The sequence below is a fragment of the Mustela erminea genome, chromosome 4 (assembly GCF_009829155.1).
Source record: "Mustela erminea isolate mMusErm1 chromosome 4, mMusErm1.Pri, whole genome shotgun sequence".
Classification (NCBI taxonomy): Eukaryota; Metazoa; Chordata; class Mammalia; order Carnivora; family Mustelidae; genus Mustela; species Mustela erminea.
This window is the reverse complement of record NC_045617.1, coordinates 62715298-62731021: the sequence shown is the minus strand read 5'-3', so window position 1 is coordinate 62731021 and position 15724 is coordinate 62715298. Positions and strand designations below refer to the sequence as shown.

General features: G+C 38.7%; 1 protein-coding gene across 1 annotated transcript in view; it reads right to left on the bottom strand.

Moving 5' to 3' along the window:
- The window catches only part of TXLNB (taxilin beta), a 64556-nt gene that overhangs the window by 33810 nt on the left and 15022 nt on the right, over positions 1-15724 (bottom strand). The window contains exon 4 of the mRNA XM_032339363.1: positions 13361-13531. Within this exon, the coding sequence (XP_032195254.1) occupies positions 13361-13531 (171 nt within the window). The remainder of the gene's footprint in view (positions 1-13360; positions 13532-15724) is intronic.

The following is a 15724-nucleotide window of genomic DNA, read 5'->3' as shown; positions in this document are numbered from 1 at the left end:
ATCTTTTTAATGTGCTGTTGGATCCTGTTTGCTAGGATCTTGTTGAGAATCTTAGCATCCATATTCATCAGTGATATTGGTCTGAAATTCTCCTTTTTGGTGTGGTCTTTGCCTGCTTTGGGGCTCAGGGTAATGCTGGCTTCATAAAAAGAGTCTGGAAGTTTTCCTTCTGCTTCAATTTTTTGAAACAGCTTCAGAAGAATAGGTGTTATTTCTTCTTTGAAAGTTTGGTAGAATTCCCCAGGGAATCTGTCAGGTCCTGGGCTCTTGTTTTTTGGGAGGTTTTTGATCACTGCTTCAATCTCGTTACTAGATATCAGTCTATTCAGGTTGTCAATTTCTTCCTGGTTCAATTTTGGGAGTTTATAGTTTTCCAAAGTCAATGTACAGAAATCAGTGGCTTTTTTATACACTAACAATGAAAATACAGAAAGGTAAATTAGAGAATTGATTCCATTTACTATAGTACCAAGAACCATAAGATACCTGGGAATAAACCCAACCAAAGAGGTAAAGGATCTGTACTCGAGGAACTACAGAACAGTCATGAAAGAAATTGAAGAAGACACAAAGATGGAAGACCATTCCATGTTCTTGGATCAGAAGAATAAACATTGTTAAAATGTCTATACTGCCTAGAGCAATCTATACTTTTAATGCCATTCCGATCAAAATTCCACCGCTATTTTTCAAAGAGCTGGAGCAAATAATCCTAAAACTTGTTTGGAATCAGAAGAGACCCCTAATTGCTAAGGAAATGTTGAAAAACAAAAATAAAACTGGCAGCATCACGTTACCTGATTTCAAGCTTTACTACAAAGCTGTGATCACCAAGACAGCATGGTACTGGCATAAAAACAGACACATAGACCAGTGGAACAGAGGAGAGAGCCCAGATATGGACCTTCAACTCTATAGTCAAATAATCTTTGAAAAAGCAGGGAAAAAATACACAGTGGAAAAAGGCAGTCTCTTCAATAAATGGTGCTGGGAAAATTGGACAGTTATATATAGAAGAATGAAACTCGACCATTCTCTTATACCGTACACAAAGATAAACTTGAAATGGATAAAAGACCTCAATGTGAGACAGGAATCCATCAGAATCTTAGAGGAGAACATAGGCAGTAACCTCTTTGATATCAGCCACAGCAACTTCTTTCAAGATATGTCTCCAAAGGCAAAGGAAAAAAAAGCAAAAATGAACTTTTGGGACTTCATCAAGATCAAAAAATTCTGCACAGCAAAGGAAACAGTCAACAAAACAAAGAGGCAACCCATGGAATGGGAGAAGATATTTGCAAATGACAGTACAGACAAAAGGTTGATATCCAGGATCTATAAAGAACTTCTTGGGGGAGGAGTCAAGATGGTGGAGAAGTAGCAGGCTGAGACTACTTCAGATAGCAGGAGATCAGCTAGATAGCTTATCTAGAGTGCAAACACCTACAACTCCATTGGCAGATTGAAGAGAATAACAGCAATTCTAGAAACAAAATCAACCACTTTCTGAAAGGTAGGACTGGTGGAGAAGTGAATCCAAAGCGACAGGAAGATAGACCCCGGGGGGGGGAGGGGCCGGCTTCCGGCAAGCGGTGGAGCAACGGAGCACAAAATCAGGACTTTTAAAAGTCTGTTCCGCTGAGGGACATCGCTCCAGAGGCTAAACCGGGGTGAAGCCCACGCGGGGTCAGCGTGGCCTCGGGTCGCGCAGGGTCACAGAAGGATGGGGGTGTCTGAGTGTCGCAGAGCTTACAGGTATTAGAACGGGGAAGCCGGCTACAGAGACAGAGCCGACAGTGAGCTCACAGCTCAGGGTTACCTTGAACTGGTCGCAGGCTTGGTGAGCTTGGAGCACGGCCGGAGGTCAGGCAGACGGGAGTTACTGGGCACTGTTCTCTGATGGCGCACTGAGGAGTGGGGCCCCGGGCTCCCGGCTCCTCTGGGCCGGAGACCAGGAGGCCACCATTTGTATTCCCGTCCTCCGGAACTCTACGGAAAGCGCTCAGGGAACAAAAGTTCCCGAAAGCAAATCCTAGCGGATCACTCAGCCTGGCCCCTGGTAGGGCTATGCAGTTCTGCCTGGGGCAAAGACACTTGAGAATCACTACAATAGGCCCCTCCCCCAGAAGATCAACAAGAAATACAGCCAAGACCAAGTTCACCTACCAAGGAGTGCAGTTTCAATACCAAGGAGAGCAGCAGAATTCCAGAGGAAGAGAAAGCAAAGCACGGAACTCATGGCTTTCTCCCTATGATTCTTTAGTCTTGCAGTTAATTTAATTTTTTTTTCTTATTCATTTTTTTTCTCTTCTTCTGCTAAAATTTTTTTAACTTTTATCCTTTTCTTTTTTAACGTTTAACTAGTTTATCTAATATATATATGTATATACATATATATTTTTTCTTTTTTATACTTTTCTTTATTCATTTTCTTTTCTTAATTCTTTTCTTTTCTTTTCTTCTTTCTTCTTTCTTTCTTTCTGAACCTCTTTTTATCCCCTTTCTCCCCCCCTCACGATTTGGGATCTCTTCTGATTTGGTTAAAGCATATTTTCCTGGAGTTGTTGCCACCCTTTTAGTATTTTACTTGCTCCTTCATATACTCTTATCTGGACAAAATGACAAGGTGGAAAAATTCACCACAAAAAAAAAAAAAAAAAAAAGAACAAGAGGCACTACCGAAGGCTAGGGACCTAATCAATACAGACATTGGTAATATGTCAGATCTAGATTTCAGAATGACAATTCTCAAGGTTCTAGCCGGGCTCGAAAAAGGCATGGAAGATATTAGAGAAACCCTCTCGGGAGATATAAAAGCCCTTTCTGGAGAAATAAAAGAACTAAAATCTAACCAAGTTGAAATCAAAAAAGCTATTAGTGAGGTGCAATAAAAAATGGAGGCTCTCACTACTAGGATAAATGAGGCAGAAGAAAGAATTAGCGATATAGAAGACCAAATGACAGAGAATAAAGAAGCTGAGCAAAAGAGGGACAAACAGCTACTGGACCACGAGGGGAGAATTCGAGAGATAAGTGATACCATAAGATGAAACAACATTAGAATAATTGGGATTCCAGAAGAAGAAGAAAGAGAGAGGGGAGCAGAAGGTATACTGGAGAGAATTATTGGGGAGAATTTCCCCAATATGGCAAAGGGAACAAGCATCAAAATTCAGGAGGTTCAGAGAATGCCCCTCAAAATCAGTAAGAATAGGCCCACACCCCATCAACTAATAGTAAAATTTACAAGTCATAGTGACAAAGAGAAAATCCTGAAAGCAACCCAGGAAAAGAAGTCTGTAACATACAATGGTAAAAATATTAGATTGGCAGCAGACTTATCCACAGAGACCTGGCAGGCCAGAAAGAGCTGGCATGATATATTCAGAGCACTAAACGAGAAAAACATGCAGCCAAGAATACTGTATCCAGCTAGGCTATCATTGAAAATAGAAGGAGAGATTAAAAGCTTCCAGGACAAACAAAAACTGAAAGAATTTGCAAACACCAAACCAGCTCTACAGGAAATATTGAAAAGGGTCCTCTAAGCAAAGAGAGAGCCTACAAGTGGTAGATCAGTAAGGAACAGAGACAATATACAGTAACAGTCACCTTACAGGCAATACAATGGCACTAAATTCATATCTCTTAATAGTTACCCTGAATGTTAATGGGCTAAATGCCCCAATCAAAAGACCCAGGGTATCAGAATGGGTAAAAAACCAAACCCATCTATATGTTGCCTACAAGAAACTCATTTTAAGCCCAAAGACACCTCCAGATTGAAAGTGAGGGGGTGGAAAAGAATTTGCCATACTAATCGACATCAGAAGAAAGCAGGAGTGGTAATCCTTATATCAGATCAATTAGATTTTAAGCCAAAGACTATAATAAGAGATGAGGAAGGACACTATATCATACTCAAAGGGTCTGTCCAACAAGAAGATCTAACAATTTTAAATATCTATGCCCCCAACATGGGAGCAGCCTACTATATAAACCAATTAATAACAAAATCAAAGAAACACATCAACAATAATACAATAATAGTAGGGGACTTTAACACTCCCCTCACTGAAATGGACAGATCATCCAAGCAAAAGATCAACAAGGAAACAAAGGCCTTAAATGACACACTGGACCAGATGGGCATCACAGATATATTCAGAACATTTCATCCCAAAGCAACAGAATACACATTCTTCTCTAGTGCACAAGGAACATTGTCCAGAATAGATCACATCCTCGGTCCCAAATCAGGACTCAACCGGTATCAAAAGATTGGGACCATTCCCTGCATATTTTCAGACCACAATGCTCTGAAGCTAGAACTCAACCACAAGAGGAAGTTTGGAAAGAACCAAAATACATGGAGACTAAACAGCATCCTTCTAAAGAATGAATGGGTCAACCAGGAAATTAAAGAAGAATTGAAAAAATTCATGGAAACAAATGATAATGAAAACACAACTGTTCAAAATCTGTGGGACACAACAAAGGCAGTCCTGAGAGGAAAATATATAGCAATACAAGCCTTTCTCAAGAAATAAGAAAGGTCTCAAGTACACAACCTAACACTACACCTAAAGGAACTGGAGAAAGAACAAGAAAGAAACCCCAAACCCAGCAGAGAAGAGAAATAAAGATCAGAGCAGAAATCAATGAAATAGAAACCAAAAAAACAATAGAACAAATCAATGAAACTAGGAGCTGGTTTTTTGAAAGAATTCATAAAATTGATAAACCCCTGGCCAGACTTATCAAAAAGAAAAGAGAAAGGACCCAAATAAATAAAATCATGAATGAAAGAGGTGAGATCACAACTAACACCAAAGAAATACAGACAATTATAAGAACATACTTTGAGCTACTCTACGCCAACAAATTTGACAACTTGGAAGAAATGGATGCATTCCTAGAAACATATAAACTACCACAACTGAACCAGGAAGAAATAGAAAGCCTGAACAGACCCATAACCAGTAAGGAGATTGAAACAGTCATTAAAAATCTCCAAACAAACAAAAGCCCAGGACCAGATGGCTTCCTGGGAGAATTCTACCAAACATTTAAAGAAGAACTAATTCCTATTCTCCTGAAACTGTTCCAAAAAATAGAAATGGAAGGAAAACTTCCAAACTCATTTTATGAGGCCAGCATCACCTTGATCCCAAAACCAGACAAGGATCGCATCAAAAAAGAGAGCTATAGACCAATATCCTTGATGAACACAGATGCGAAAATTCTCACCAAAACACTAGCCAATAGGATTCAACAGTACATTAAAAGGATTATTCACCACGACCAAGTGGGATTTATTACAGGGCTGCAAGGTTGTTTCAACATCCGCAAATCAATCAATGTGATACAACACATCAATCAAAGAAAGAACAAGAACCATATGATACTCTCAATAGATGCTGAAAAAGCATTTGACAAAGTACAGCATCCCTTCCTGATCAAAACTCTTCAAAGTGTAGGGATCAAGGGCACATACTTTAATATTATCAAAGCCATTTATGAAAAACCCACCGCAAATACCATTCTCAATGAAGAAAAACTGAAAGCTTTTCCGCTAAGGTCAGGAACACAGCAGGGATGTCCATTATCACCACTGCTATTCAACATAGTACTAGAAGTCCTAGCCTCAGCAATCAGACAACAAAAAGAAATTAAAGGCATCTAAATCACTAAAGAAGAAGTCAAACTATCACTCTTCGCAGATGATATGATACTATATGTGGAAATCCCAAAAGACTCCACTCCAAAACTGCTAGAACTTGTACAGGAATTCAGTAAAGTGTCAGGATATAAAATCAATGCACAGAAATCAGTTGCATTTCTCTACACCAACAGCAAGACAGAAGAAAGAGAAATTAAGGAGTCAATCCCATTTACAATTGCACCCAAAACCATAAGATACCTAGGAATAAACCTAACCAAAGAGGCACAGAATCTATACTCAGAAAACTATAAAGTACTCATGAAAGAAATTGAGGAAGACACAAAGAAATGGAAAAACGTTCCATGGAAGAATAAATATTGTGAAAATGTCTATGCTACCTAAAGCAATCTACGCATTTAATGCAATTCCTATCAAAGTACCATCCATCTTTTTCAAAGAAATGGAATGAATAATCCTAAAATTTATATGGAACCAGAAAAGACCTCGAATAGCCAAAGGAATATTGAAAAAGAAAGCCAAAGTTGGTGGCATCACAATTCCGGACTTCAAGCTCTATTACAAAGCTGTCATCATCAAGACAGCATGGTACTGGCACAAAAACAGACACATAGATCAATGGAACAGAATAGAGAGCCCAGAAATAGACCCTCAACTCTATGGTCAACTAATCTTCGACAAAGCAGGAAAGAATGTCCAATGGAAAAAAGACAGCCACTTCAATAAATGGTGTTGGGAAAATTGGACAGCCACATGCAGAAAAATGAAATTGGACCATTTCCTTACACCAAACACGAAAATAGACTCAAAATGGATGAAGGACCTCAATGTGAAAAAGGAATCCATCAAAATCCTTGAGGAGAACACAGGCAGCAACCTCTTCGACCTCAACCACAGCAACATCTTCCTAGGAACATCGCCAAAGGGAAGGGAAGCAAGGGTAAAAATGAACTATTGGGATTTTATCAAGATCAAAAGCTTTTGCACTGCAAAGGAAACAGTGAACAAAACCAAAAGACAACTGACAGAATGGGAGAAGATATTTGCAAACGACATATCAGATAAGGGACTAGTGTCCAAAATCTATAAAGAACTTAGCAAACTCAACACCCAAAGAACAAATAATCCAATCAAGAAATGGGCAGAGGACATGAACAGACATTTCTGCAAAGAAGACATCCAGATGGCCAACAGACACATGAAAAAGAGCTCCATATCACTCGGCATCAGGGAAATACAAATCAAAACCACAATGAGATATCATGTCACACCAGTCAGAATGGCTAAAATTAACAAGTCAGGAAATGACAGATGCTGGCGAGGATGAGGAGAAAGGGGAACCCTCCTACACTGTTGGTGGGAATGCAAGCTGGTGCAACCACTCTGGAAAACAGCATGGAGGTTTCTCAAAATGTTGAAAATAGAACTGCCCTATGACCCAGCAATTGCACTACTGGGTATTTACCCTAAAGATACAAACATAGTGATCCGAAGGGGCACGTGCACCCGAATGTTTATGGCAGCAATGTCCACAATAGCCAAACTATGGAAAGAACGTAGATGTCCATCAACAGATGAATGGATAAAGAAGATGTGGTATATATACACAATGGAATACTATGCAGCCATCAAAAGAAATGAAATCTTGCCATTTGCGACAATGTGGATGGAACTAGAGCGTATCATGCTTAGCGAAATAAGTCAAGCGGAGAAAGACAACTATCATATGACCTCCCTGATATGAGGAAGTGGTGATGCAACATGGGGGCTTAAGGGGGTAGGAGAAGAATCAATGAAACAAGAGGGGATTGGGAGGGAGACAAACCATATGTGACTCTTAATCTCACAAAACAAACTGAGGGTTGCTGGGGGGAGGGGGGTTGGGAGAAGGGGGGAAGGGTTATGGACATTGGGGAGGGTATGTACTTTGGTGAGTGCTGTGAAGTGTGTAAACCTGGCGATTCACAGACCTGTACCCCTGGGGATAAAAATATATGTTTATAAAAAATAAAAAATTGAAAAAAAATACCAATATCAAAGAAAAAAAAAAGAACTTCTCAAACTCAACACACACAAAACAGATAATCATATAAAAAATGCACAGAAGATATGAACAGACACTTCATTTGTATGAAGACATACAAATGGCTATCAGACACATGAAAAAATGTTTATCATCACTAGCCATTAGGGAGATTCAAATTAAAACCACATTGAGATACCACCTTACACCAGTTAGAATGGCCAAAATTAGCAAGACAGGAAACAACATGTGTTGGAGAGGATGTGGAGAAAGGGGAGCCCTCTTAACTATTGGTGGGAATACAAGTTGGTGCAGCCACTTTGGAAAACAGTGTGGAGATTCCTCAGGAAATTAAAAATAGAGCTTCCTTATGACCCTGCAATTGTACTACTGGGTATTTACCCCAAAGATACAGATGTAGTGAAAAGAAGGGCCATCTGTACCCCAATGTTTATAGCAGCAATGGCCATGGTTGCCAAACTGTGGGAAGAACCAAGATGCCCTTCAACGGACGAATGGATAAGGAAGATGTGGTCCATATACACTATGGAGTATTATGCCTCCATCAGAAAGGATGAATACCCAACTTTTGTAGCAACATGGACGGGACTGGAAGAGATTATGCTGAGTGAAATAAGTCAAGCAGAGAGAGTCAATTATCATATGGTTTCATTTATTTGTGGAGCAAAGAAATAACATGGAGGACATGGGGACATGGAGAGGAGAAGGGAGTTGAGGGAAATTGGAAGGGGAGGTGAACCATGAGAGACTATGGACTCTCAAAAACAACCTGAGGGTTTTGAAGGGGCAGGAGGTGGGAGGTTGGGAGAACCAGGTGGTGAGTATTAAGGAGGGCACAAATTGCATGGAGCACTGGGTGTGGTACAAAAACAATGAATACTTTTACGCTGAAAAGAAATTTTTAAAAAAATGCAGGAAAAAAAAGGAGAAGAAGAAGAAGAAGAAGTCAATAGGTTCCTAGCTGTAGAACTATAGACCATGATCTGCATGCTGTTTGCGTTTATAACTATTGCATCCATGAATGAATGAGTAAATGAAAGAAACACCCCAGGATAATCTGCAAGTTTGAGCTTGTCACTGGCAACTGGCTACAGAAAGAAGGTGTGGGTGTTAAGATGGTTTAAACACAGGCCAAACCATTATAGTGCTGAATCCTGGCTCACAAAGCAGCATTTTGCATTTCACAGTACACCGTTTCTCACTGGGAGAAAAAAACTAGAGAAATCTTATAAAATTTGACTCTTTTGGGAAAGAATTTGTAATCATTTGGATGATGTCAGAGAAAAAAATTTCCTTATCCAGTACATTATTCAAAACGGAAATTAATAATGCAAATAAGATTGAAGGGCAAAATATGAAATTACTAAGAAAACAGACTGTGCAAGTAGCACTGTGCATCTTAGAACTGGTGCTGTGCCTGGCACACCATTCATAGATATCCAGTGAGTGCTTATTCAGTGAATCAGTAAATTATTAATTTACATACAGGCACGAGTAACATGGACTAGGTGAGTCTTATAGTCCTTTCCATGTTAAAATTCTATGATACTCTGATAACAAATCCTACTTATTTACTAAAATCATATTCCCCAAAACACTTACCTATCTCTAACTAGCCAGTTCTTTTTCAGTAGTTCGAAGTTCACATTTATTGCTTCAAATATATGAGTATTTTATTGAAATAAACCCATGTCTCAGACTTTCATCTGTCTCTTTTTACATGATCCTAAATTATGAGCTTTTGTGGGGTTTTTTTTTTTTTTTACTTACTGAAGAATCAGTTTTAATAAAGAATAGTAATAGTTGCTATTTGTGTGTGTGTGTGTGTGTGTGTGTGTGTAAAATTTTGGCATGCATTCTTTTTCTATATCTTCCCGAGTTCCTAACACATGGATTTTAGATGCAGATATACTTAGGTTGTTTTACTAGTATGGCCAAGGAAGTTCATACTGCTTTGACACTTCTATGCATAATAAGTATAAGGTGTGGACAAAATGCAAGAAATAACTATTTAAAAACACTGGAGAACTGGAGATAGAGTCAGGCAAAAGCTAGAGGGAAGCTAACACCTATAAATAGGGAATGGTATACTCTAAGTTTCTCTCTCTCTCTCTTTTTCTAGCTTGTAGCTTGAATGCAGACTGAAATTAGCATCTGCATGGGATGGGTAAAACTCTCATAGAAAACCTACCTACCATTTTTCCGATGTGAAGAATGAAGCACTCTGGGCAGCTATAGCTCCTGGAAGATGATGGGAGAGTTCCAAAAAAGAGAGTGAGAGAGAGAGAGAAAAAGAAAAAGAACCCTAAATTCTGTGAATAAATTCTGCTCAAATCTTTGGCTGACCCTGAAACACACATGTGCAGGGTAGACTCAAAGCAGCCTAATGAGAAAAAAGAAATGAACTGAGTTTGAGCTGCTGCCCAAGAGAGGGAATTTGTAATTTGACTCTAATCAAGTTAAATGCCTGCTTAAAAAGAATGACAACAACATTTTCAGGGAGTATAATGGTATAGTTGTAGTATAGTTGCTCCACAACACAACAGCTGCAACATCCAGGATACAGTCTACAATGACTAGATGTATGAAGAGTTAAGAAAATGTGTCCCATTCTTATAAGGAAAGATAATAAGAGGAAGCCTATTTCATAGTGACCCAGATGTGGAATTAGCAAATGAGAATTTAAAAACAGGTATTATAAGTATGCTTAGTAACTATAAAGGAAAATACTATCTTAATGAATGAAAATATTGGAAATCTCAAGAGAGGAAAAAAAAATCTGTAAGAAAGAACCAAATGGAAATTTTGGAGTTAAAGCAGCAAAATATGAAATTTTCAGATCACTGGGTGGACTTAGAGGAGAATGGAGATGACAGAGAAAAGAATCAGTGAGTGTCATGCTAGACCAATATAAATTATCTAATCTGAAGATAGAAGAAAGAAGATTGGTGAAGAACATACAAGAGACTGAAGGACTTGTGGGACAATAGGAAAAGGTCGAACAGGGGTGCCTGGGTGCCTAGGTCATGATCCCTTTATAAACATATGCAAATGTAATGCACATAACAATAATAGTTTGAGGGGGGGCAGTAAATGGACCTATTTAGGTTGCAGTGTTTCTATGCATTATATAAAGTGAGACACTATTAGCTCTAGCTAGACTGGAAAGTTACAAATATTTAAGTAATCACAGACCAACCACTGAAAATACAAAGAAGTATAACTTGAAATCCAAGAGATAAATTAGTATGGAATTTTTAAAATATTCAAATAATCCAAAAGAAGATGGGGAAAAAAATAGAGGACCAGAAAACAGAGAGGGCAAATAGTGAAAAATAACAAAATAGTAGAAGCCTATCTAACCACACTAATAATTACACTGTATGTTAATGGACTAGTGCTCTAACAGATATCATAAGAATGAAAATAAACAAGATCTAACTATATTCTGTCTATAAGAGGTTCACTTTATATATAAAGGCGAGGTTTGGAAATAAGGATGGAAGGAGATATACCATGCAAACAATAAGAGTAAGAAAACTGGAGGGGCTTTACTGATATCAGTTAATGTAGACATCAAGAAAAAGATCATTACTGAAGGACATTTCACAGCGATTAAACAATTTATCAAGGAGACATAACAATCACAAATGTCAAATTAATACTTCAAAATACATGAAGCAAACAGTTACATAATTAAAAGGAGAAGTAGACAGTTTCCCAATTATACTAGGAGATTTTTAATTATATTAGGAGATTTCCTCAGTAATTGATAGAACAACTGGACAAAAATTCAGTAAAAACCTAAATAATCTAAGGCTAATTGTTGCTTATGCAAAATTATACCTGACATTTGAAGAACATACCTTCTTTCCAAGTGTGTATAGTATGTTCATTGATAGATCATATATCATGGGCCATAAAAATTAAGCAACACTTCTAAATAATCCATGGGTCAAAGAAAAACTGAGGAGGGAACTCAGAAAATATTTTGAATCTGAAGCCTGATTTTGATACTTAATATATGCATGACCTTGGGACAACCGATTTAGATTGCCAAGTCTCAGTTTATTCAGCAACAAGATGGAGCTATTAATATTAACCCTTGCAAGGTTGTTGTGAAGATCAAATAAAACAACATATGTAAGGCATTTAGCACATGTTCTAGTGTAATAATGATACTTAATTTCATTGCCAGTAACTGGAGGCCATTAGTGAGGGTGTGTGGCTATATGTACCGGGTCTCCTTAACTTCCATCATTCTGTCTTTGAATGCTACTCAAAGAGCCCAAGCCCCATGATCCCATTTTTTAATTAAGTAATTTTTTAATTACTTTTAGAAGGGGGAGGGGCAGCAGGAGAGAGAGAATCTTAAGTAGGCTCCCCGCCCAGCCTGTAGCCCAACATGGGGCTGGATCGCATGACCCTGAACTCACCACCTGAGTCAAAGTCAAGAGTTAACCAATGGATCCACCTAGGCAGCCCATCCCATTCTTCAAATATTCTTGTTGATAACCTTTCTACTCTTATCTGATTTAATTTTTATCTCCTTACAATATAACACTACTTATGTAAACACACAGTGCTATTTACTTGAATATGTATCTCAAGTACAGAATAATGCTCTCATTCCCAGGCCCCCATTTAACCTGTATTTCTGACTGTCCCCAGAGCAATGACTGAATAGATGCCAGATGCCCTTCTCCTACAACTTGTGATCTAAGGGTTATAGTTTACCAGGCTGGCCTTCCATTTCCCAGATATCAGAAACCAATCTGGAATATGAAGAGCCATGATTCTCTTCTAGTTTTTTCCCCAACCCTGTTGTGCAGACACAGCAGTGATCTTAATCTCTTGCTTCTTAAAGGATCGCTTTCTAAATGTATGTAATAATAACTATCTCATGGAAATGTTGGTGTCTAATTAATTATTGTTTGTCAAAACATTTAAGATCTTCAACTGGAAAGGGGATTGTGGATGCCTGTAGTATTATCTTGGAGAGCCCTGATTCTTGCTTCATTGAATGGAGCTAGTGTCTATATGTAATCAAATTAGGCACACTGCTACAGGCTTATGCTATAATTAATGAAATCCATGCAGACTGAATGAAGTGATCAGTCCATTATCTTTAGATTGAATAATTAAGTCTGAAGAGCTTCAGTGGTTTTCCAAGTAGCTTCTTTTTCAGCTGACTTTTGACTTTTTGGCTCTCAATCTTGCTATTTAATGTCAGTTAGCTTTATGTCCATTTTTCTCATGTCTTGCAGATTTCATTATAATACAAAAACTGTTGTATTTTTACAAATTTGTATTTTAAACAGTAGAGCTGAGTCTTAAATAATAAAACAAACTTGAAGTAATAAAAAAGCAAGGGGGATGGCACACATTTTATTGGGAGCCTGCTCTGGGTCAGATACTACAGAGAACCCTATGTATATGACCTTATTTAATTTTTCCCTGGCCACACAGTAATATAATATAATCCCCATTTTAAGGATGAGAAAACAGCCTTGGGGAGTTAAAATAACTTATTGTAGGTCAGAAACTCATGCTCTTTCCATGAGTGGGAGAAGCCTGTGCCTATGCAGCATGCCAAAAAGTGTGTTTTTCAGAGCGGTGGTGATACATACCTTCAGTGTCTTGTTGTGTCTCTGCAACTCCCGGCATAGACTCTCCAGTTTGCTCCTTGCGAGGACAGCTCTGCTGTGCTCGCTTTGTAACTGGTCCTTTTCCTTTTGGATTTGTACCTGTTTCTTTTGTAAGAGCTTTAACTTCTTTTGCTCAGTGCGGTGTTCGTCCAGCTAGACACAAGGGGTGCAAACATGAAAGAAAATGGCAGGAATCGCTTTTGAGTTGACAGAAAAGCAGCAAAAGAGGAAATACCTAAAGACCACTCTGTGGTTGTTGGAAACATTTTTTTTTGTTGTTATCATGGTCAACCCTCTGCAGTCAAATAAACCTCATAAATGGGACTTTGCGATACTTGTAGATACAGCTTTTCGAACATATCTTTTATAGCTTTACCCTTATCATTATAACAATCCCTTCTTACTCGGATTTTCTTTTTGGTGTCAGAAATCATTTCCTTTCTCTTGAGTCTCTCTAGTGCCACTGGTCAATAGGGAAGGGCACATCTTGGAATCTGTAGGCTCTCAGAATTCATGATAATGCCTTGTCTTGGTGCAGTGGTCCACAGTGTGTCTGCTTGGTGTATATTTGGTCTCACAATTCTTTCTCAAAACAAACTTAGAGCAATTTTTTTTTTTAATAGGAAAGCACAAAACAGCTTCCTGGTAAAATGGAAGATGAAGTCTGTGGTTTGTGAAACAGGGGGAGAAGAGAAAAATACCTCTCAACTACCCAGCATCGGCAATTTTCCCCCAACTTCAGAAGTAGAAGCTGCACAGTTCAACAGCATGAATGGCAAGTATCCTTAACATGCCCTGTCCTCCGACCACCCTACCTTCACCCTCCATGCTTATGGCCAACACATCATGACATGCGTGCTTTTGTCAACCTTAGCTGGGGTCTCTTCTCACACTCCTCCAGCAGCTACCATAAAGTATTAGGGTTGACATGGAAAATGAAGCCTGAGTGCCATGGGATGTTCCATCTTGGGGTGCTATACTTCTGGGAGAGAGTTGCAAGATAAAATGTGGGACATCCAGTTACATTTGAATTTCAAATAATTAAGAAATTAAATTTTAGTAAAAGCATATCAAAAGTATTGCATTGGACACTTTTAGTGAAAAAAAATTATTTATCTGAAACGCAAATGTAATTGTGTCCTGTATTTTCGTTTGCTGAATTTGGCAATGTTGAATGGAATTATAGTTCCAGTGTGGGGAGTTTGGGGATCAATCAATCAATCCACCCGAGACAGCACACTCCAGGCAGGTTGATCTCAGGTGGATAGTCAGTGAGGCTGTCTGCAAAGACAGCTCTTCGTCCAGAGCCTTTCCTTTGGTGGACTCAGTTCCCTGAGTGCCCGAATGATGCTTAATCCAGGAGGGTGTTCTGATTATGACCTTATTGGCTCAAGGGGAGGAAAAGCCTTGAGAGACTGTTGGAGCTTTTGGACCCCAGGTGTTCCTTGTGCCCTCAAGAGCCTGATGCAAGTGATGACACACATGATATGAACACTCATGTATGCCTCAGTTTCCATGTCTTCAAAAAGTATTTGTTCTTTTTGAACTAGCCAAACAAGACTGTCACATTCTCTTCAGTTCACATCTTATATCTTTCTCCCTTCTTCCTGCCACACAGTGATCATTGCTGGAGTAAGCTGGGGATATTCATACATGGTATTCTAGCATCACATTTATGGGCAATTTTTATTTATTAGTGAGAATAGCATCAGGAAAAATTGAACCCATATTGCTATAAACATTGATTGAAATTGATTTCCTTCTTGAGATTCAATTGGACAATCATTGGTATTTTATTATATGCTTCTTGTGCTAACCTCCTGTTAACAGGACGGATGAGTTTTTTCATTTTGGACCACAGTTATATTTGTGCTTATATTTGGATTTTTTTTTCCTTTCTTTTCTCCCTTTCTTTCTTTCTTTCTTTTTTTTAAAGAGAAAAAGTGGGGGAACAGGCAGAGGAAGAGGGAGAGAGAGAATTTCAGGCAGACTCCCTATGGGCACAGAGCTCCAGGCACAGTTCCCTGAGATCATGACCTGAGCAGAAATCAAGAGTTGGATGCTTGACCCACTGAGTCACCCAGGTGCCTCCCCTCTTTTGTTTTTCAATATTTTTAATTAAAATTTTTTTATTTTTAAATTTATTTTATTTTATTTTTATTTTATTTTTTTAAAGATTTGATTTATTTATTTGACAGACAGAGATCACAAGTAGGCAGAGAGGCAGGCAGAGAGAGAGAGGAGGAAGCAGGCTCCCTGTGGAGCAGAAAGCCTGACGTGGGGCTTGATCCCAAGACCCTGGGATCATGACCTGAGCCGAAGGCAGAGGTAAAAAATTTTTTTAGA